The 22,994-nt window shown below is 53.5% G+C and overlaps 7 protein-coding genes across 7 annotated transcripts; 3 read left to right on the forward strand and 4 right to left on the reverse strand.

Annotated features, from left to right (window-relative positions):
- Positions 1 to 634: 634 nt before the first annotated feature.
- Positions 635 to 2,521, forward strand: BBA_07152 (cyclin dependent kinase C; the record flags this gene model as incomplete). Its single annotated transcript, XM_008602249.1, has 6 exons — positions 635 to 780; positions 840 to 921; positions 976 to 1,078; positions 1,139 to 1,535; positions 1,586 to 1,777; positions 1,834 to 2,521. 6 exons carry the CDS (start codon positions 635 to 637, stop codon positions 2,519 to 2,521), a joined length of 1,608 nt encoding a protein of 535 aa, XP_008600471.1.
- A 404-nt stretch (positions 2,522 to 2,925) lies between these two features.
- BBA_07153 (uncharacterized protein) lies at positions 2,926 to 3,676 on the reverse strand (the record flags this gene model as incomplete). Its single annotated transcript, XM_008602250.1, has 3 exons — positions 2,926 to 3,243; positions 3,333 to 3,347; positions 3,422 to 3,676. 3 exons carry the CDS (start codon positions 3,674 to 3,676, stop codon positions 2,926 to 2,928), a joined length of 588 nt encoding a protein of 195 aa, XP_008600472.1.
- A 1,056-nt stretch (positions 3,677 to 4,732) lies between these two features.
- Positions 4,733 to 6,421, forward strand: BBA_07154 (5'-AMP-activated protein kinase; the record flags this gene model as incomplete). Its single annotated transcript, XM_008602251.1, has 3 exons — positions 4,733 to 5,640; positions 5,715 to 6,312; positions 6,374 to 6,421. The coding sequence occupies 3 exons, from the start codon at positions 4,733 to 4,735 to the stop codon at positions 6,419 to 6,421; spliced, it is 1,554 nt and encodes a 517-aa protein (XP_008600473.1).
- Positions 6,422 to 6,687: 266 nt separating this feature from the next.
- Positions 6,688 to 7,734, reverse strand: BBA_07155 (Peptidase M22, glycoprotease, subgroup; the record flags this gene model as incomplete). The annotated part of the gene is made up of 1 exon (XM_008602252.1): positions 6,688 to 7,734. One exon carries the CDS (start codon positions 7,732 to 7,734, stop codon positions 6,688 to 6,690), a length of 1,047 nt encoding a protein of 348 aa, XP_008600474.1.
- Positions 7,735 to 8,969: 1,235 nt separating this feature from the next.
- On the reverse strand, positions 8,970 to 10,834 carry BBA_07156 (histone acetyltransferase complex component Epl1; the record flags this gene model as incomplete). Its single annotated transcript, XM_008602253.1, has 3 exons — positions 8,970 to 9,719; positions 9,774 to 10,544; positions 10,688 to 10,834. 3 exons carry the CDS (start codon positions 10,832 to 10,834, stop codon positions 8,970 to 8,972), a joined length of 1,668 nt encoding a protein of 555 aa, XP_008600475.1.
- Positions 10,835 to 11,980: 1,146 nt separating this feature from the next.
- Positions 11,981 to 12,928, forward strand: BBA_07157 (calcineurin regulatory subunit B; the record flags this gene model as incomplete). The annotated part of the gene is made up of 5 exons (XM_008602254.1): positions 11,981 to 12,032; positions 12,093 to 12,145; positions 12,202 to 12,275; positions 12,358 to 12,692; positions 12,918 to 12,928. The coding sequence occupies 5 exons, from the start codon at positions 11,981 to 11,983 to the stop codon at positions 12,926 to 12,928; spliced, it is 525 nt and encodes a 174-aa protein (XP_008600476.1).
- A 1,446-nt stretch (positions 12,929 to 14,374) lies between these two features.
- On the reverse strand, positions 14,375 to 15,831 carry BBA_07158 (uncharacterized protein; the record flags this gene model as incomplete). Its single annotated transcript, XM_008602255.1, has 3 exons — positions 14,375 to 14,448; positions 14,536 to 14,793; positions 14,937 to 15,831. The coding sequence occupies 3 exons, from the start codon at positions 15,829 to 15,831 to the stop codon at positions 14,375 to 14,377; spliced, it is 1,227 nt and encodes a 408-aa protein (XP_008600477.1).
- Positions 15,832 to 22,994: the final 7,163 nt, after the last annotated feature.

Genomic DNA, 22,994 nt, shown 5'->3' on the forward strand with positions numbered 1-22,994 from the left:
AAAGATACGTCATTACCGTCCAGTCGTGAAAATGGCAGTCGATCAAGTTCCAAAGCCTGCTCTTGACCATCATGCCAAACACGTCGTTGACCACCCATCTTGCCCCTGTCGCCCCTCGGACACCTTTGCCAGGTGGATACCTATCAGGAACTTCCTATCCCACTTCATTCGCTTGCATATCCAGGTAGTCTTCTAGTATCTGTCTAGTCTGGACCGTCCCGACTTGGACCCTGCCTACGTAGCCCGCTGCTGCTGCTTTTGCTCGCCCAACTTCATCCATCTACTTCGTACAGTTCTACACTCGCACCATTTCATCAACACGCCGCCCGCTTCCCATCTTTCTCTTGCACCCATCAAGGCGCAACCTGCCCATCCTTCGAGACGCCCTCCTGGCGCAACATGTCCTGCGCCAACTTTGACACGAACCTCTGCTGCCAAATTTGCACAATTCCTCAACGCCTGCGGCACACACGCTCCGTCCCAAGTTTCCTTAGCGCCACAGTCCGACAATCCTCGTCGCGAACCGATGCCTCGCCCTTTGCTCGCCGTTGAATCATAGCCATCTTTTTCTCGACTTGTCGCCTTTCATTCCGTCCAGTTTCGCTGCGCCACCTCCAGGCGGCCGTACGAGACTATGGATTACGCTCCAACCTCGGCCCCGGACGGCGGATCGCCGCGCTCCTTTGCCATCGCCCATCAGCGATCCAAAACGAGCTTTCGCGGCTGCTCCCGCATCGGAGACTACGAACTACAAGGGAAACTCGGTGAAGGAACTTTTGGGTATGTATTCGCGGTGGGATGCGCAGCAGTGGACGCGCTCAGCTAACCATGGCCTGCAGTGAGGTTCACCGAGCTCGGTCAAAGAAGACGGGTGCAATCGTCGCCTTGAAAAAAATCATCATGCACAATGAGAAGGATGGAGTAAAGCTAAATCGTTATCTCGGTATTTAATCCTTGTTTCTGACATGACTATAGTTCCCCATCACTGCTCTGCGAGAAATCAAACTCCTCAAAATTCTCAATCACGTCAACGTTCTCCGTCTAGAAGACATGGCTGTAGAGCATCCCTCACGATCCTGTACGCTTTGCACATGTTGGACTCCCATTTCTCGACACAAGTCAGCTAACCAGTCTTTAGCCGAAAAACGAAAAAAGTACATCATGTACACCGTCACACCGTACATGGACCACGATCTCTCCGGGTTACTCGACAACCCCGCTGTCCATTTTAAAGAAGGTCAGATCAAGTGCTATTTGATTCAGCTCCTACAAGGCCTACGTTACCTCCACGATCAGCATATTCTGCATCGAGACATGAAGGCGGCCAACCTGCTCATCAGTAACACGGGCAACCTTCAAATTGCCGATTTTGGTCTTGCGCGGCATTACAGCGGGCCGACGCCGCAGCCCGGCCGGCCCATGGGGGATGGTCGTCGAGACTACACTGGTCTCGTCGTTACGAGGTGGTACCGCCCTCCGGAGCTGCTATTGCAGCTGCGCCAATACACGACAGCTATTGACGTCTGGGGTGTTGGGTAAGCTTGAAGCCTGACATGCTTTTCGCGACAAGTACTGACATGATCAGATGCGTGTTTGGAGAGATGCTTGTCGGTAAGCCTATACTCTCAGGAGAAAGCGACAGCCATCAGCTCGATATCATTTGGGACCTCCTTGGCTCCCCCACGGAAGAGAACATGCCTGGCTGGAAGAGTCTCCCCGGCGCCGAGCACATGTCGCCGCGCCCACGTCCGGGCAATCTTCAAAATCGTTTCAGAGAGTAAGCCGATCCATGTTAGTGTGCATTCGAGCTGTGTGCTGATCATTTGCCATTAGGTTCGGAAGTGGCGCAATATCACTCCTCAAAGAGCTGATGAAGCTGGACTGGAGGACACGCATCAATGCCGTCGACGCGCTGGAACACGCCTACTTCAAAATGGAGCCATTACCAATGGAGCCGCATGAGATTCCCACGTACGAGGAAAGCCACGAGCTGGACCGTAGAAAGTTTCAAGACCGCAAGGCAGCCCTGCCACCCGCTCCTAAAGGTGGCACCGTTGGTATTGGGCCGGACGCGAATGGAGCAACGGCGGGCTTCAACAGCGGCGATGGCTACGGGCGAAATGGCGCCGCTAATGGCAGATTCCGTGGCGCAGACGATCACAGAAGACCAGCCTGGCAGCGCGAGCGCGGAGGACATCCTCCCAGCCGCGGCCCTCCGCCGGACAGAGGGGGCCGAGATGATGACTATCGCGATCGTGATCGGGGAGCGCCTCGAAGTCGTCCTGGCGGTGGCCTAGGAGGACAGCGGGGCGCCCCCGATACGGACACGTATATTCCCAGCTACGGGCGTGACGATGGAGCGCGACGCCGAGACGACCGACCGCCGCGCGACGACCGACGCCCGCCAAGAGATGACCGTCGTCCAGACCGCGAGAGAGACCACCGCACTAGCAGGAGCCGGTCTCCAGGAATGGAGCGGCGCGATCATCGCGAGCGTGAGCGCGAAATGTACCGGCGATAGACCGGGTTCGTGATGCCGGTATGCAACGACGATGAAATTGGGTCGGCGATGCACCGCAGACAAAGGGCATGTAATATTCCAGATCACTTGATGTTTGCAGGGCGTTGGCTGTCATTCGTGGCTTGGGTAGAACGAGAAAATATGGGAGACATGCAGGTCTTTTGCACAAAGATGGAAGTCATTTGTTTGAATTTATTATATTAGACAAGGCCGGGTTGGAAAGCCCCTTTGTAACTATAAGGCGGAAGCGAAGGACTTCTTTCAGATATAGCGAGGTGGTAGTTGGGTATCGTGGAGCGAAAAAGGGTATATTGAAGATGAGCGTGGGAAGAATAAATCAACGCGAGTTATGTGCTAAACGCCGACGTATCGCGAGCTTTGGGATGCGCATGCATGCGGACAGCTCACGCGTCGGATGAGTCGTCTTCTTCGTGAATGGTTTGCGACAGCAATCCGCGGGCGACGCGCCGCTTGGGCGTAGCGTCGGGGTCGCTGCTGCGGCGCAAGTGTGTTTGGTAGGCTGGTGCCGCGTGGAGCTGGTAGGTGTCGAGGTCGTACTGGTAGTCGGTTCCCTCGTCGGATTCGTAAGAGTCTATGTAGTCGCGCTCCCGCTGGTAGCGGTCCTCGTCCGTGTCTTGCATACCGAGGTAGGAAGTGACGACGGATGATGTAGCGCCAAGGACGACACCAGCAACAATGCCGACGCCAGCGGCGGCCGAGAGCTATACCGTGTCAGTCCCTTGTACCTTTGCTCATCTTCTCGTTTTCCGTTGAGTCGGCCAAAGCGGCGCGGGTCGGGTGTCAGACTCACAAAGCTATACAGCGGCTGCGCAGAGGTCCAGTTAGCTACCATCAAATTGAATTCAAGCGGGAGGGAGGAAAGGGCGACAACCAACGCACCTTGAGGCTGACCAGCAGCGAGAGGACTCCCTGCGCAGAGGCAACCGCAAAGGCAAGCAGGTATAGCAAGGGAGCGCAAAGGACGCGCAGCACCTCGACGATGTAGGACAGCGGCACCGTGATGAGCGTCAGCGGCAGGGCGAGGAGGCGCGCAAGACGCGCAAAGTGCCTGCCCCATCGGACGGACCAGAGAGAGCGGGCAACGTAAAGAACGGTGTCGATGGCGACGGAGGAGGCGTCGCTGGCCTCGGCCATGGTTCGAGGGAGGCGGGCTGGGTGTGGGTGATGTTGGGGGAGCAGAGTAGTGGTCCGATGATGACGAGGTTGAGGGTGTTGAAGAGCTGAGTGTTGTGGGAGCAGGGGCGCTGCAAGGTACTGCCTAGCTACGTGAGCATGCGGTCTGATAGGTACCGATATCTTGATTTACGTTTTAGAACATGTCAAGAGTGACCAGCAGACTTGACGAAATACTCGAGAGAAACATATATCAATAACATAGGTAGGTAGGTAGATATTTAACCAAAGGTTTCGTTCATGAAGCTAAGCAATTTTAGTGGGCGAGTCCACTGAGAGCTTCCCTCTCCACCAGCCGCCGTCACCGTCATTCTAGCCAGAGCAGCTTACTAAATTAGTAGTCATCTCAGTGTTCAAGCAAATATTTACATTTCATCTAGTTCGTCTTCCTCCTTTTTCCCTAAGGAAAGAACGGTATTGGATCGCGACACGACGTATGTTTGACGACTCATTAGCAGTGCTCTCGGAAAACCAAGCATCTGACGTCAATTAAAACCGACAGCTTGTGAACAGCCAAAACAGCTTATCCTGAAATCAATCTCGTCGAATAATCGTATCAGAAAATCAAGATTCGGTTGATATTTTACTCGGAAACCTCATCACAATCAAATATCCACCGCTACGGTGCAATAGCACACATTCCCAGCATCACGCTCGCGGCAGAGGCAAAACCCCCCACTGGCCTTGGCACCCAGAATCTAAATAGGTACACTTCCACCCGCTTTCAGGTCCGCCGCCTTGTAGCAAAGCAACATCTCACGCACTCGCTCCCTCTCCGCCATCGCTCCGCCATCGCAGATCGTCGTTTCTCTCTTCGCACGCCCATCCATCGCCTCTCGACCCGACCCGGGGCCATCTGACTGGCCATCTGCGATTCGCGCACATTATCCAATCACCGGAAAACCCCGTCTTCCCCGCCTTGCTGCGTTCGCGAGAGAGACGCCCCGCCCCCTCCATCGACGAAGCCGGCTGCTGCTTTTTTATCCCTTGTCAGGTCACGTCTCTCCTCCGTTAGGCATGGGCAACAACCAGTCATCGGGTTCCAAGTCGGCCACGCCGCCGTCGTCGCACCCACCGTCGGGCTCGACCTCGACGCCGACCCCCTCCACGCACGACGCCGCACGACACCACACCACCACTGCCACCGGCGCCGTCCTCCCCCCCTTGTCGTCTTCCCGCACCAGCAAGGACTCATCGTCAGCCTCGTCGTCGTCGCGTAACATACTCCCCGCCCACACCACTCACCGCTCTGCTGCCGCCCCTCCCGAGCCCTCGCTCGCCCAGGCTCAAGGCTCAACCTCCATCGCCTCGCGGCCAAAGAGCATCTCGGCCGCCAGCTCGACCTTGTCGCCTACCGCCGTCTCCTCCCTGAGCGCCTCCCCGCGCAACAACAGCAGCAACACGCCCTCTACCGTCCCGCTTGTCCACCACCACCAGCTACCCGGAGTCGAGTCCGCTGCTGCGCCCATACCCATTGCCGAGCCCTCCAAACCGCTCGACGTTCCCGGCGGCGGCACCCCGGCCGTCTCTCGCACTCCCGGCCTCAACCGCACCGACTCCGAGATGGCAGAAGCCCATCTCATCCCCAGCGGCAGCATCACTGACATGTACAATGCTCGGCCACCCCGCCTGCCGCTGCCTATTGAGGAAGAGGTACACACGCCTGGTTCACCTATTCTGGGTGCTGACGAGTCGGGCCCAGGAGGCGATATTCCCGGAATCGAGCAGGAGTCTTTGGAAGCTTTGACAAGAAAGAGCTCTGCCGTGAGCCAAGCCACTTTTGATGATGAGGATTCGCATGAGCTGCGAGTCGACAGATCTCGCCCCGTCGTGCCCACACGGATCGAATGGAATGGCGGCGGTGAAAAGGTCTATGTGACGGGTACCATTTTCCAATGGAGCAGAAAGCAGCGTCTACAGCCAGTGTAAGTGTACAACACAATTGTGGCAGCAGGCCATGATCTCAGGACTGACCCAACTAACTCCTCTGGCCGGACAGCGAGGGAAAACCGGGATGCTTTGCTGGCATCATCTATGTGCTCCCCGGTACCCACCACGTCCGCTTCGTCGTGGACACCATCATGAAGACATCGCCCGACCTGCCGACCACTGTCGATTTCGGTAACAACTTGGTCAACTACATTGAAGTCAGCGCCGAGATGGCCCTCCAGCAGCAGCTCGAGGCGGCCCAGCCCGGACGCGATGGCCAGGTTCGGGCCGTGGCCACTGGCGCCGGCGTCGGCACCGGCAACGGCGGCGCGGCCTCGTCGGTGGAGGAGCCGTCCAAGCCCGCCAAGTACAAAGCCATCCCGCCGCGCGACAGCTACCGCCACAAGATCCCCCAGTACCTGGTCGACTTTGACCAGGCCGAGGAGTCGCCCGCCTACCAGAGCGCCGTCGGCGCCATCGAGAAGCTTCCTACGCCCCCCAGCCTGCCGGGCTTCCTCAGCAAGCCCATCCTCAACGCGGCGACGCTGATGAAGGACGACAACAGTGTGCTCAACATGCCCAACCACACGGTGCTGAACCATCTGGCCACGAGCAGCATCAAGAACAACGTGCTCGCAGTATGCGCGACGACGAGATATCGCGGCAAGGTTGGTCTTTCTGACTCTTTATTTTTCCAAATCGTGGCAGTCGCTAACGTGGTTGGTGTAGTATGTGACGACGATAGTATACAAGCCCACCTCTGCGGATGATGGTTGAGTGCCGCATTACAGTCAATCGCATCCTTTATTGTTTTAGCATTGTATTCTTGGCGCAGATATTGGGCTTTTGAGATGGATTTATTGGTTTCTACTTTATTGACATGGTGTTGTCAAATCCTACAATGCAAGTCGTGAAAGTTTGATGAAATCACAATAAAAATCGTATAAATGTAGTTAAAGCAGTCGCTATTTATGTGTCCGTTCCCTTTGCCTTGTATCATGCATCTTTTTAGTCCTGCCATCGTCGCATCTCATATTTCACCCTTAGTCTCTCCACTTGACGAAGACCTCGTCCGTCCTAAACCGTTGCGTGCACTGGCTCTCCTCGAGCGGCGTCTCGAAGCCCGTTCTGTGCGCCAGCAGCCCCGCATGCGCAATCATGATGCCGTTGTCGATGCAGAAGCGCTCGTCCGTCGCAAACACGCTGCCGCCACGCTCCGCCGCCATTTGGCCCATCATCTCCTGCAGGCGCTCGTTGCAGCCGACGCCACCGACAATCAGGACCTGCCGCGAGCCGACGTGCGCCATGGCGCGCTCGGTAATCTCGACCAGCATCGCGTACACCGTCTCCTGCAGCGAGAAGCAGAGGTCTTCGGCGGTAAAGTCTGCGGTGCCGGCTCGGACCTGCGCGGCGAGCGCGTCGACGCTGGCGAGGATGCCGGAGAAGGAACAGTCCATGCCCTTGACGGTGTAGGGCAGGTCGAGGAGCCGGGTGCCGCGCTTGGCCATTTGCTCAATGTTGTAGCCGGGGGCCGGGTCATTGCTGATGCGGAGCGTGCGCGCGAAGCGGTCGAGGCAGTTGCCGACGGCAATGTCGAGCGTCTCGCCAAAGATGCGGTAGCGCTGCTCGGCGTAGGCAATGACCTGGGAGTTGCCGCCCGAGACGTACAGCACGACGGGGTTGTCGGCGCCGGTGATGGCGCGGCCCATTTCAATGTGCCCGACGCAGTGGTTGACGCCGACGAGCGGCACGCGCCAGAGTAAGGCCAGGGCGCGCGCCCCCACGGCGACCGAGGTGAGCGGCGCGCCCATGCCCGGCCCTTGCGTGAAGCACACGCACGAGAGCTGCGCGCCGGGGTCGGTGATGCCGGCGGCGAGGAGGGCCCGCCGCGCGAGGGACACGAAGACGCGGCGGTGGTGCGCGGCCGTGTCCTTGGGGAGGAAGCCCGCGCCGGGCGGCGCGTTGAAGGTGTCGCGCAGGTTGGACAGGATGGTGGTCGACGTGGGCGTGTGCTGGATGACGCCGATGCCGAGCTTGTTGGCCGAGCCCTCGCAGCCGAGGGCGACCCAGGAGGACTTGGACATGTCCATGGTGAGGGGCTGTGGTGGAAGTGTATGAGGTGGAAGGAGTCGGGAAGAAGATGACCTATGGAGGGGTCATGTAGTCATCGGATGCGGCGATTTGTACAGGACTTTCACCTTTTGAAGTGGTCGAAAATTGTATGTTCTTAACTTGTGTAACAATATACTTTGCAAGTTGTTTCTGTGAGTGTCGTGGCGATATTATATAAAGTTAGTCGTCATGAATTAAAAGTAGTAATTATGAATTTACTTTGACGGCATTGTCGTCTGTATATCCCATGGCGGGGCACCAGCGTGGGCCGATCAAAGGAAAATGTTCACCACCAAGAAAAATTCCGGAGCTTATCTAATCGCAAACAGTGACTCGCCAAAAAAAAAATCGAAAAAATTACAAAAGACGCTGGCCGGCTAGGTTCGATCCCACCAGCCCACTAACAGATTTCCTGCGAGAATCATACGCTCGCTTGCTAACGCACCACGGAGCCCCACACTTGGCCGTCTCGTCCATTCCCTCCTCCACTCTGTGCGATTGTTACCTCCAGGCAGCTCGCCCGCCTTCTCTACACAAACCACACTCGAGCAAATTTTCTTCCTATGACTGCCCTTTATCACTCCTGCTCCTTGCTTCATTGAGACTCTGTCAGCATGTCAGGTGCGAATTTGCTACAAGGCTACGCTTCGTTCTTGCAAGTCGCTCGGGCACTTTCTGCAACGCATCGCTACCGTCCTCGGTCAGCTGAGCCTCGCTTGTAAGGGCCACACTTCCCGCCACAGGATTCTCTCCTCGGCTTGCCCTTGCAAGACTCTTCTCGTCATGTTCTTGCAGTTTTCATTCTTCCGCCGGCCCGACCGACATCATACAGAGCAACCGTCATGCATGCATAAACGCCACGTGCGACCTCCCGGCCGCCTTCATCACTCTCACCGCGGTTGCTCGCCGTGCCGACGAACCTATATGACAAGACGCCTGATTTCATGAGAGACGGTCACTGTTCGAGAGAAGACGCTCATTTCTGGTCCACCAGTCTTTCTATTCTTTTATGAATTTTGTGCCGGGGTGGCATCTTCGTCTATAAACCCCAAAATATGAGGCCAACTCCCAACTCCGCGCAAACAAAGGAGCCAATCCCAGGCTTTATATACTGATACATCGAACAACCAGTCGGCTCGGTGATTCTCCGAAATATCGAAGAAGAGACACGCTATATACAAACCATCCTATCCTACAAGTGCGCTGCCTGCCTCTAGGAAGCAGCTTGCGCTTGTTGTTGCGCCGGTGGTGGCGCCGGCAGCGTTCTGTTGGCCGCATTGGGCACTGCTTCTGGCGGCATACCTGGTCTACCGCGGAAGAGGTATGAACTAAGCGGTATCGTGGCGCGAAACTTCAACGCCCTCGTGTCGAATGGGTCCAGATCATATACCGGCGGCTCGGCGTCTTCATCGTCGGAGTCGTACTTCCAACGGTCAGAGTATCCCTGCGATTCCATTCGGGGCGGCGTAGCCATGCCTCGTCGGTCTATCCACAGGCGGCTCAAGCGACCAATTCTGCGACGGAAAGCAGGTTGGTTGGTCTGCAACGGCTCGGTCGCAACACCGCCCGCTTTGAACTGGAAGGCGGGGCCAGCGTGCGGCTTATCCAGCTGCATTGGTACAGGACCGTCTTCGTCCACCTCCATCGAGTCTGACGATACAGAGGCGGGCGGCGTCATTAGATATTGCGTCTTTGCTGGGCGGAACTTGAGCTCCAGCCCCTGTTCGTGTACTGGCGACAAGGGGTCTACAGTAAGATCAATGTGGTTATTGTTCCATCTGCGATGGTTCTGAACCTTGGTCTCGATCTCGTTACGAAGCTCCTTCTCCTTCTCAGCAAGCTGGTCAGCAAGCTGGACGAGATCGGCTTCCATTTGGCGACCGTCAGGTCGGACTGGGGTGCGGACATGTGTGCCAGCAGCCCGTGCAGCAGCCGCCGTATCGACAGGCTTTCGTTTTTGTGGCTATTCAAGAATTAGTCGCAAGCTATCGATGCGGGGGAGAACAAATGCACATACCTTTTGATTGACGAGGTCCTCGTCTTCGCCCTTGATTCCGAGCCTGAGCTTAATGTGTTTAAGCCTCGCACGCTCCTCAAAGACTGCACGTTCCATGTGCAAAAGTTCACGCTTCATCATTTCGCGCTCATACGAAATGAGTACGAGCTGGCGGCCATCTTCCAACTCGCGACGCAGGCGCTTGAGTGTCTCAACAATCTTATTGTCGCGACCTCGCGTCTTCCTGGTCTGTCGGGCTTCACGACGTCTGAAGCAGACATATGGATCGGTATCATCTGTCTCTTGATGCGTCTCGAACTTGAGCATGGGACGCAGTGGCTTGTTACCAGCCTCTTGGCGCCTCGCCTTCCAGTACTCATAAATAGCTTTAGCATGCTGCAGCAGGTGCTGCGACCCAATGTGGTTGAGTCCGGGCACCATCATGTCGTAGGCCACGACGGTATTATCAACGGAAGCGAAGGGAGTTTGCTCGGCAGCCGTGTCTTCGAAGACCTCCATGATGAGCTCAAAGTCATCCTCGGACAGGGCACCAGCCGACCCAGATTTGGTGTTATATGTCTTAAGGAACTCATTGTCTTCGGTACTCATGTCATATTGGCAGTTGATGCATTCTTCGACAGTCTGAGAGAAGCGAATATATGTGGATGGCCTGTGAAAGGGGACTGGGTAAAGCTGCTCATAGTCTACCTCGCTCTCCTGGGGAGGCGGGACAGGAATTTCCTGGTCATTACTTGTGCCGGCATCTTTGAGGATGGATTGCAAATGATATTCCTAAACAGATCCGGCCGTGTTAGTGCCGGTTTGGGGTATGGTGATGCGCGGAGGCGTAAAAGTGGCAGGGGTTGTTGGTTTGACAGCCGGTCACGTGGCAAACCTCGTGATATCAGGCTTCAGATAGGGGGCGTTGGACCAACCTTTTCCTCGGCGTGCTCGACACCGGTTGCGATTTGAGATTCTGTGGTGATGGTCTCATACTCTGTAGCATCGATCTGATCCTCCCTGAGCACAGGGAGGGCAGTCTTGACGCTGAGCTTCTTGACGCGAACCTTGCGTGAGGACATGATGCAGGGGTGGTGAGAGACGGCAGTTTGCCCGCGGAAAATCCGCCAAAAAAATCACTCAAGTCATAAATCGGAGTCTGAAAAGGAGGCTTTTGATATTTGACAGATGAAAAAGGTGCTGTGGTGGCACCCTTTTGATGCGCAAAGTCTCGCAGCGGATGAGGTGACGTTGGGATTGTTTTGCCGCGCGAAGAATTTTCACTGGGTGCACGAGGGTGATGTTGTTGACTTGTGCTGATATGTAATGTCACTCTTCTGCCACTTTGGCGCGCAGAGGTACAAGCCGCGTGCATGTGCCATCCACTTTCCCCCTCTTTCGACCCCCCTGAGAGCGCTGGAGGCTACGCCGAAAGCAGCTACGGCAGCCACTGCAACCACTGTACGGCAGCAAAGTACCCTGAGCGCCTTCATTAGCCGGCTTGGTACTTCTGCGCGTTGCAATGAGCCTGCGCACGTAAAACTGCATTGGGCTTTGGCTTCTGCTTAGTAACCGTCTCAGAGCAACGACAATCAGATCTTGTAGTAGTTGAATGACTGTGAACAACACCCGAGTTTAAGAAAGTTTCAGACGTCTGAACTTGTCGTCACAATTATTTTTCTACTTCTCCGCCATACTCTTTTTATGCTGCCGTGTGACCGTAAGGGTGGATTGCAACGAGCACAGTTGACATGCCATGTACGTTACGCAGCATTGACTTACACCTGATTCAGAATACGAGCTTCAGCAGGAACAATCAGCGTACAAATATTGCCCAATGGGATCAAGACCCCTGTAATACTCGCTCGACGAAGATCCCACACATTGGCAACTTCGAAAGCCTCAAAACCGCCAAGTGCTCACCACAGAGCTTGAAGGACAATTGAGAAGGTATAGGGTAGCAGAATTTCGTCATGATCTTTGGCCCGTGATCCACACACAAGCCCCTCCATACCTACCTAGTCAGGCACACCACCATACACACGACATCTGCATCTCCACGACTGCGACGACGAGTGAACCGGACATCCATCCACCAGCCCTCGGGATAGCCTAGACGAAGAATTCATACGATTGTATCTCGGACCGTCGAATTGCCAAGCCACTGCGATTCGCCCGCCACCCCTCACATACCGCCCCGCGCAAGCCCCTGTCGCTCGCTCTCCGCCATGGGCAACACCACCAGCGCCGTCCTGGACAACATTGTCCAAGGGTCCAACTGTTTGTACCCCCGCGACTGGTAAATAAGATCGAAACATGGCGGAACTAACGGCGCTACAGTCGACAGAGAGGAAGTCGATCGCCTACGGAAGCGCTTCATGAAGCTGGACAAGGTATCTCGTTTCCCACGCACGTCGTCGGCGCGCCGTACTGACACTGTTCAAAACAGGACAACTCGGGCACAATCGAACGCGATGAATTCCTCAGCCTGCCGCAAATCTCATCAAACCCTCTCGCGACACGGTGAGCACCCCTCCCTGCAGGCACCGCGGCCTTGACTGTCCACAACCCTAGACCTGCGATGCTGACGCGCGCATGTCCCTAGCATGATTGCTATTTTCGACGAAGACGGTGGCGGCGACGTCGATTTCCAGGAATTCGTGTCCGGCCTGAGTGCGTTCAGCAGCAAGGGCAACAAGGAGCAAAAGCTGCGCTTCGCCTTCAAGGTCTACGACATTGACCGCGACGGCTACATCAGCAACGGCGAGCTCTTCATCGTGCTCAAGATGATGGTCGGTAACAACCTCAAGGATCAGCAGCTGCAGCAGATTGTCGACAAGACCATCATGGAGGCCGACCTGGACGGCGACGGCAAGATAAGCTTTGAGGAGTTTACCAAGATGGTAGAAAATACCGACGTGAGCATGAGCATGACTTTAGGTGAGTTTTTACTTTGCTTTTCTTGTTGTTGCTGAACCTTTTATTATTGGTTCCTGGCCGTGACGACAATACGACAATAAATTGTTGTGGCGGCAGCCGACGGATAATTGTGCAAATCTGTTGCGACTTTCCAACCGTTGATAACACGGCTCGGCTACATTTACGACAGTTTGGCCATGTGATTCGTAATTTAATGGATCAAAGCTAACATGACCGGGGGTTTAGACCAATTTTGAGGGACTGGGTGCAACGTCCAAAACGCAACATTACACGCTAAACTGCAGTCGCTGGGAGACTGCCAGACGAACTCTAAAAATACGACATGGCATTATGATACAATGATTATCGAACAATATCTATACATTTCTTGACTCTGATCCGTCCACTGCCGTTGCAGGTTTGTCATTGCACATGTCAACAACAAAGTAATTGGCAGCGCCGCGAGTGCATTTCCGAAGCATAACAACTATCCGGCCAGAGTTTTGGTCGTGCATTGTAAAGCGAACCAAGGAAAATCAGCCGACCATCTTGTCAGCCTTGTTCCATGATATCAGCGATGACCGCACCGCATAAACCAGGCTTACTGGTAATACGTAGCTTTTGTTACCCGTTGCGCCCAAGCACGGACTTTGTTTTGCTTGTTCCCTGCCCCTCGTGTGAATGAACCCCTGTTATTTCCGAGGTTCAGATAATAGAAGCCGGCGCGCCTAGGTAGGTACACATGTCTTGCTCGTTTCGGCAGGCTACCCGGGCCACACACGAGGCGGTTTCCGCGTCTTGGCTACGCAATCGTGCAACAAATCCAACCAATCAACCCATCTAACGCTAATGAAACGAAACAATGTAAAAGGAAACAGAAATCTAAATATATCTGCCTTTTTTTCTTTTGTGGCGGGGACCGGCGACTGCGGCGCGCGCGGCGCACAGATTCCCTTTCCTGGCAACATCAACAAACAAAATCCATCAGAGGCGAACGTTGATCCGGGGCATCCCCTTTCCAATTTCTCGCCGTTTTTGAAACATCTGCTGACAATTTATTCCATAAATTTTCTTTTCTAAATCCCATCTAAAGCCTCGGCCTGGTCTTGGTTCCCATTTTAGAGTTTGGCATTGCAGAGCTAAAACGACGTTATTTCAGCTTGTCCAGGTTGAAGAAGATCTATCCTGCCAGCCGGTTTCCCTCGTCACTCCCTTTCTTATACACACGCCCTCAACCGTTTTTTATTTATTTATTCATTCTATTTTTTTTTAATTTTTTTTACAAACTTGCATCTCTCGGCGCGGCCGGGTAAGGCTATGTATCGAGATGGAAAAACAAAAAAACATTTCGTCATAAGAATTTGCTTTTATTGGGGGGAAAGAACAGGTAGGCAGGCCGTTGCCCGTATTACTCTCGGGCCAACAGAGACAACCAGAGTCCGACTTGATGACGTTACCGATAGCATACATAGATACTTGCACGTTGAAGATTTAAAGGCAAGCTTTCACAAGGCTGAGTAATGTGCCTGTTGCTGCCGTCGAGTCCGGTCGCAGGGGCCGTTTGGTCTTGAAAGATGTTGGCTTTGTAAAATCTAAAAATGCGCGCCACATACAAGTCTAATGCTCATCAAAGGGCTCGAAACATGATTACTTTTGACTGCTTCTCCCCTCGTCTTCTTCCTTCATCATGTACACGTTATCCTTTATTTTTTGGCCTCGTCTCGGCGGCGAGCTTCCTCGTCCCTCTCCTCGAAAAGCGTTAGGCAGTCCTCGAGCACTAACAACATTTAGCCTGTCAGTAAAGTAGCCTGGCACAACGACACAACGCTTTTCTGTCTGCCAAGTCGCCGCGAACTGTACTTACACGTCTCTATTTCATCCTCCCAGACACCAAATTGGTAATCAACTAGGCCATGCCGCTCGATGCCGTCGCAGAGGCGAATCAGCTCGTCACCCATTCTCTTAATAGTCCGTATCGATAGAGGTTGTAGCACTATCATGCTGGGATCAGCCCGCGTCATGTACTGTTTTTGCTTGAAAACGAGCGCGAGCCACGCGTGGTTGAAATCTTGCCATAGCTTTAGGCGGTCCTTGTGAAGGTCTTCGTCGTCTTCGGTGAGGCCTGCAAGATGTCCAAAGTTAGTCGCTTGGCCCAAGTCAACAGATTGATGCGAGACAGAGCCGAAGACAAGGATAGAGACACTAGGAAAAATAAAAAAACAACACAAACAGGAAACGTCGCGCAAAAAAAAAAAAAATACTGACCTAGTTCTTCCACTCTTGACAAGAGCCAAAAAGACACGCTCAATAGCCCCTCAGCCGCCCTTTCTAGATTCCCATTCTTGATATCCTGAAAGAGGTTGGCCAGTCGCCGCTGGTATTCTTGCCACTTTTCCACAAACTCAGCAGTCCTATCCGGACCGGAAGTCTCGGCCATTGCGGCTGAGCTGCTGGTACTTAGATCGGCGAGGTGATAGATGCTTTCCACCCTCGTGAGGGCGCTGGTACCGCTAACGCTGCCGCTGCTGCTTTCTGCCGCTGCTACTCCGGCGCAGTGAAATGGAGCGGGAACATCCTGGTAATATGCTGTTGTCGATGCGCTGTTTGCACTATGCTCTAGCGACGTCGTTCCGGGAGAAACCCCTGCCTCTCCAAAATATGACGGATTTACATCTGACTGGTCGGGTAGCAGTGGCGTGGATGACATGGGGTGATTTCTAGACGATAATGAGGGGGGATATTGCGGTGTAGTGTAAATCGAAGTTTGCGCGTTCGTTTGCGGTACACTGTACATCATCATGCTTGCGTTGTAGCTGCCAAACCCGGCTGTTTGCTGCTGCTGTCGCGCGGCTGCTTCAGTACCGCCAGGAGTATAGCCGGGCCCGTAAGGCATCTGTGTTGCCGTTAAATTTGTCGAACCAGAAAACGTCGACATTGGATCCGAGTAGTATTCGCCGTCAGCGCCAGCACTACTTTCAAGTGTGCGCGCCGAGGAAGATAACCCGAGTTGTTGCTGCGGCCCATGGCGGTATCGTTCTGTCGAGGCGTCGGAGAGCAACTCATGCTGCGAGGCAGAGGTTCCAAGTGACGCATATCTCGTCCCCTGGGAATCGCTCAGTGTGTCTTGACTAAACCGTCGACCCTGACTGTGCTCGTCCATATCCCCGGCAAATTCTCCACACAAAGCCTCGAGAGCTTGGGCTTCGCGATTAGCCGGGGACAAGGAAGCAGGCGAAGGGTAAAAGTGTGCCAATATGACGGTGGCGTACAACCTAGAGGAATGCTCTGCAAAGACCCCTCGGACTTGGCACCGTCAAAGAGCTCTTCGAGGACACTGTCGTCGGACCAGGACTTTCCAAAGGGAACGGTGGACGCACAATTATATGCAAACCGGAAATTCGGAAATCAGTAACCGAAAGTTGCTGAGGAAGACCGGAGCTTGACTTGGAAGAGAATGGCAACGTAAGCGCGTAAGAGTTGATGCCATACAAGGCCGTGAGGTGTGTTTGAGTTCCTGATTATGCCCAAGTCACAATGCGAACCCTTAACTAGCAGCTTCTGGCAATGCTGGTCTTGGATAGTGGGAGAATTTCGTGTATGTGATGGACGCGATTGGTAGAGCATGAAGCCACAGATCGAGTAGTTCATGATTGGCAGGACCACACACCGACAGACAAAGACGGAACGCTCCACTTGGGCCTGCTCCGACGAATATCGAGCTAAGCGTCTATCAGCGATGCTGAGACAGAAATAAGATTTAAAAACGGGCAACCGTTGTCGGTCTGCGCTTGGCAGAAGGAGACGCCACGAACAGAGCTCCTTGCAAAGCGCCACTGGGTCGATAGTTGCCCACCTTTTCGGTCCCGGAGAGCCCAGGGGGGCGGACGGATGCAGAGAGGAACCTAGCTCGACGGAGCAACCAAATTGTCGACGAGCAAAAGGCCTGGAGACCCGCCAATGTCGATGAGCTGAGGCTAACAAGTGGATTTGCCAGGAAGAGGGGTTATACAAAGAAGGGACAGGGAAAATGAAGAAGGAGGGGAGATGAAGAGGAGGGGAGCAGAATATATGTGGCAGGGGTTAGATCTCGTGCTGAGAGCAAGTGGAAGGTGAGCTGTCCACGGCCCAATGATTGCTTGGATAAGACCCCTCTGTGGAGGAGACGGGAGAGGCCGTCTTATATCATGAAATGCAGAGAGTTCCTGTCTCCCGATGGAACGACAGCAGAGGCAGACCTGGGGTATTTCGACAAACCGTTCGCCTGGGGAATGTTGCGGAAGCTATACACGAACATATACATGCTAAACCAGACAAGTGTACAACGTAGTGGACACGCAAGAGGGTTACCCGCTGCGTCACGTTTCTGAAGGAAAAATTTTGGGCGTCAATCATGAGCAAGGCGACAAGTGAGCCACACCCCATCTAGGATGAGCCTGGTACGTCGCCGGGGGAGGGGTGTGTCCGTAGCAGGGCCGGTAATTAACAGCGGGAGAGAGCTGGCATAAGCGAGCCATTGTCGGGTCTCAGTCTCGGCTGAGCATGGCTGACTTGATTTGCATGACCCAAAAACCAGGCATTGCGAACCCGCTATGCGCATCGCGATGATGGGCTCGGGCTGCAAGTAGAGCCGGCTTCCAACTGCAGCCAGGCCTGGAAGAGACTGTCTCCAAGAAAGACAGGGGGCTTGAAAACCCTGACTTTTAGACACTTGAAAGGACCAAAGAAAAGACTGTTACTGCTAACATGGGTAAGGGTTTGGGAAAGGCTTTGTGGAGGTTGGCGGAACCCAGAGCGTTAATGCGCGACTTGTCAACGACGGCGGCCGTGGCTGACACCCACTCGAGTCAGTGTAGATGAATTGAGTCGGTGCCAGAGATGTCGACCTTGAGTGGCTAGTCCAAAGTAAAAAAGAGAGAGAGAGAAATTGACTAAATCAGAATCAGGGCGCAAAGACAAGCCACTATAGAGAGTGGATTCATCCCAACAATGGCGAGCAGGCTGCTAATGACAGCGAACCGCTTGTTCACCCATGGACAAATGTGTAAGTGCAGCTGAAGACCGTTGACAGTTTTCCTGTTTTGACAAAGAGACTTGCAGCTAGTGGCTGAGACTTGCATTGAGCTAGACCGATGTAGGTGAGCATGAGCTTGCCAGGGACGGTGGGCGCGCTTGACTCGGGGTAGTTTTCATCTGGACCAAGTAGCAATGAAAAGGAATCAAGGTGCAATTGTGAGGGAAAAGGGCAGGCACGAGGCTTGTTTCATAAAAATGGCCGAGCAGCGCAGTTTTCTGGCACAAGACTCAGGAGGTGAGCATGACGAGGTACAAGATCCGGCCGAGAGTTGCGTCTTGACCGGGCCGTGAGCTGCATGCATGCACGGGCGATCCGGCGCCCCTCCAAGTACCCCTAAAGTTGACAAATTCGAGGCACTGAGTGCAATCGAAGCCGAGCGGCCGGCAGCGAACGAGCAAAAAGATCACGCGTCCTTGGCTTGGCCTGCTGCAAGAGGCGATGATTGACAGGGTCGTGCCAGGGCAAAGGTGAGCATGGCCGGTGTAGCTGAGCGGGATACTACCTGCGTGCCTGCGAAGCAGCAACAAAGCCCACAAGCACCCACAGGCTGGACGCGAGGATAAACCTTGTCTTGAATTACTAGAGGTGCTGCACACAGGATGGACTTTAGTCGGTTGGGCATGGGAGCGAAGACCGCGCCAATGACGCCTCCCAATAAATAAGGGGATAAATTTTGAGGAACGGGGTGTACGCCTCCCCCCGCTCGTTGGAAGCCGAAGACTGGGCGCCACTGAGCTATCTAATGGACAGGCCTGCTCATTTCCTCAAGAAGATCGGCGTGGAACAAAGTGTGACGTGTTCCGACCATTGATTGGGACATGATTGCTGTTGGCTTGTCACGATGCTGTCGGTCGCCCAAAGAAGCTGCGAGAGCCCGGCACACCGAGGCCCAGGCTGGGAAAGGCGAGTCGCAGAACTAGTTAGCTAACATGCGATGTTGCGGCAGCCAGGCCCAGAATGCCATCCGGCGACTCCATGACGACTCCATGACATGCCACAACGTGCGATGGAAGTGCTTGGCTTGGCATCAGAAGCCTAGAGGCCAGACGTGAATGCTCTTGTGGTAGCGAGGGCTGTAGAATGAGCCGGGCCATGGGCTTGTTTGACCGACGGACGAAGCGAGAAGAGAATTGGAATAGAAAAGACGACAACCATGGTGCAAAAGACGGACGTCGCAGGCTCGCAGCTAGTATGTGGCGGCGGGTTTGTTGCAAGTCGTTGACGCCAAGCCAAGGAGCCCCTCGAAGCCCTCATCATCTTCGAAGAAGGAGCCCCGCTGCCTGACAGTGGCGCGACCCATCAATTTCCTAACCAGGCAAGGCCGCGCCATTGCCAGTTGCTCAGGTACATGCAACTGTGGTCAGGTTATGTGTAGCCACGAGGTACATGGTTAGACACAGGCGAAAAACTTATTTAGCGCCAAAGTAAAACAGCGTAAAACAGGTTACTTTTAGCAGCTTTTCTTCTTCCAGTGGAGCGGGCTAAATAGTTGCGTGGATCATTTGCCCGCCTGTCAACTCAAACTGTCCTCACAGCTTGTTTGGAATTTGGTCAGTCAGGACAACTTGACAGTTGACAGTCAACTTGCGCCTTGTACTACAGTCAGTGGAGATCAATCAATTTCAAGCAAACACCTAACAACTAACAACTGGCCACTCAGCTTTATGCAAGATATTTTTTCATGCCTGGAACTACTTGCAGGCACACTCACTCAAGCACTGTAACTCGGCCCAAACGCCTGCCAGCTGCTAAATAGTTATTGCCAACCATGACACGCCAATGCCTGTCAATTCGCCTGCTGCCCAATCAATGCTGGGTTCCCCATCAGACCCCGTGGCCCCGTGCGTCTGCTTCATCAGTCTCGCAGCCCATTTTTCGCCAGGCTACCACCAAACTTCATCTTGCCGCATCAAATTCTTTACAATGCTCAGACCGAGAATAGCTTTTTGTCATCTACCCTGTCCTTTTCTTGAAACAGTTCTTTGCGGCTTCAATCAGCCTCGAGTCAATTCTAGCCCGAAATACAGCTCGGCCAAGTCCGTTGGTCTACAACACTACACACCATGGGCGTGGCACGCTACACTCTCTCCGCCTAGCTCATGGTGGTTAATGCGCTTAAAAAGCATACCTACCTATTCTACGGAACGCACTAGAACATTCGCATTGACACCGCTGACAATCAATGCCGGTCCCTGACATGACAGACTGTTTGAGCACTACACCACGTGCAAAAGATGATCTTGATTTTCGCGCTACTAACAAATTACCACGGACCTCTCCGGGCTCTTCCATGTACGGGCTATTCCATTGACCCGGGAAACAAGAGCAGACCGGCCCTGACAAGATTCGAAGAGTGCCAGGAAGAGTGCTAGCTAGTGTGCACAGGGCTGCCTCATACTACCCTTTACGGAGGACGGAAGCTCTGTCCCTGGTCGAATCGACATGACGTACCACGCATTCAATACAGGGCAGATCCCGTGGCGGTCGCACCAGCAGCTCATGACCGCCAGCAATATCCCTTAAGCAACGGTCTCGTTCGCAGTTGTGCTCTAGAAGGAAACACAAACCCGTGAACAAGCAAGCCCATCGAACGACTATTAAATGCCCGCTCGCTTGCATGACGAAAACAAGACGGCAGCTTCGCATAAAATCATGCCTCATCCTTCTGAAGAGTCGTTTAAGCACACACTTGCATATTAATGCGCTGCAACGCGAAACTAGTGCATTGGGCAATCGACCGGACATCCACCTGCCGAATCGCATCATAATAAGAAGCATAAAAGCCTCCCCGCGACATTCGTCTCAATTCAAGCCTCAACTACTACTACTAGCAGAGGCCGCGGCAAGGCCGAGAGCTGAAAGCTATCAAAAGCGGAAAGGCAAAAGCGCTTTCCGCCAACCCGAAACATCGCAATAAAGGCACAAACTGCTCCTCCACCTCTTGCGCCGCTCCCCAAGGCCCGAAACTGCGAGCGCTCTAGTAATCTGTTGGGTCTGTTGAGTCTGCAACATTGCCAGGCTGCCCTTCGTATGTCCTGCCTCGTACTCTCCTAGCCTCTTCACCAAACTGGGAAAGGGCGAGAGCATATGGGATGTGCGTCGATCTCATGCACTGCTTCCAAGTTGCCAAGTTTTATCCACGACCTGCCTGCACTTGGCGCTGGAAGAATGCGCTGTAATTAGGATGGCCAACAATATTGTCTGAACGAATTTCAATGAGTTCCCCATGCTGGTCCGCCAGTCAACTAACTAGGTAGTCATCTCGTCAACAATTAAGAGCGGTACCCTGGTGGCGCTTGCAAACTAATTGCCTGCTACCCCTGCAACTTACCAACTGCCGCATTTTATCGAAATTCGAGAGTCCAATTGCTGCAGGAGGCTTGTAACGTTGTTCTTGTCAGTATAGCCTCTTTGCTTTGCCGACCAGGTGCCGCGAGGCTTGGCCGATGACTACCTGCTTTTTCCATCCAACCATCCACACGCCACATACGGAGCTACTCGGCATGTGCTTGTCTAACTCTCCACGTAATCCGTAGCTAGCAAGCCCTTAGACGCCATGGTAAAGTCTATGCAATAAGTCCAATCACAGACACGAGGCATGCTGACAATGCCCCCCCAACGAGAGATCAGTTTGCCAGACGATGCCTCGGTCAAAGAGGCATAGCCTGGCGCCGTTTCCAGCATCTGGTGCCTACGACTCAGACTGACAAGGAAACTGTTTAAGCACGACGCACATTGTGCAGCGATACCGGAAAAAGCTGGCCCAGAGAGCTACCTGGAGGCCTCGCGGCCGAGAGCCCGCCCGGCTGTAAATCCCACATTCAATTTAATTGATGATTACAAGTAGGCCGACTTGCGGTGGGGCGTGATACTACCTAAGCGCCGTGTTGATACCCAGTGCCATGTTGTTTATCCTTGTCCTGCCAGGTTGTCTTGCCGTTTTACCGCGACGCTAATCAGAGCGCGGGAGTTATAAGACAGCCCGCTGATTCTTGGGCAGCCGACATGTAGACGCTTTTCCCGTTGTCGAGCTAGTTATCGGCTCGAGAATGAGCAGCATCGCCATCGTCGAGTGGTTCTGCGCTTGTGACAGCCCTTGTAGGCAAGTAGGGTGCTTTGGGGATCTTGGAGATGATATATGGACTCAGCATCATAGGCATGGTTCAGGTAGAGTAGATACGCGCATAACAAAAGCCTTGTCATGTTACCATTATTACGTCGCCCGTCATGGTGATACCTAGAAAGGACGGCAATGACTCAAGATCAATCACAAGCTACGATAACTTACCGACAAAGCTTATCTCTGCACCATTCCCGATCGGCCCACATACGGATGATGAGTGATCAAGCTTTGACTCTCGAATCATGGCGACGCTCGCAGCCTAGAGAAAATCTTGGCACTCAGTATCACACGTTTTCACCATGGTTGGAAATCCGGTGAGTGAAATGGTCAGTGGGGTACCGGCAGTAGTTCAAGCTGCTGTTTTAATATAGTAATATAAAACTAAATAAAATGGTCAAAAAGTCATTAGCTTTTAAAGTATATAAATGACTATTTTTTCTATTATATAGCTTAATAAAGCCTTTTATTAAAAAAAAAGAGAATGACTTTAATCTTTAGATAAAGATCTATGTATTAGTATTCAATATATAATCTGTATTTTTATTAGCTTTTCTAACGATTCGCGGAATAAGAATAAGTAGAAATGATCACTAGTTATTTGGATTTCCAACCCTGGTTTTCACCGTTTCACACGCGCTGATCTGCGCCAGGGGTGATGTGCACTCATAGAACCCGTGCTCGCCGCCACTAACAGGGTTCAACCACGAGGGAGACAGGCCTCGAAGCGAGCTAATATGCCAGTTTAAGCACTGAATCCACAGACAAGGATGGTATGTATAACGCAGATTGTCGGGAGTTGACGACATGTGTCGGTCCGACTTGATGCCTGTCTCTGCGTGCGCCGTTCAAGACAGTGTTTTCCGCTGTGCCGCATTTAAGTGAACCCTCCCCTGCAAGTACATCGCGAGAGCCGTTTGTGTCTTTAGTCGGCGTCCAGGTGGATAGACGGACGAGACGTGTATCCCTTTGCGGGGTTTAGCCCCAGCCACTGAATAGTATCAGTGTGTTGGCATGCATATTTACGCTTGTTGGCGAGCACGTTTTCAGCTTTCTCCATTTCTCAGTCGAACACACTTGGACGAGACTGCACCAGCAGGACAAGGGCCTTCCTTTGGTCGCTTGGCAC

This window comes from Beauveria bassiana (genome assembly GCF_000280675.1).
Source record: "Beauveria bassiana ARSEF 2860 unplaced genomic scaffold BBA_S00023, whole genome shotgun sequence".
Classification (NCBI taxonomy): domain Eukaryota; kingdom Fungi; phylum Ascomycota; class Sordariomycetes; order Hypocreales; family Cordycipitaceae; genus Beauveria; species Beauveria bassiana.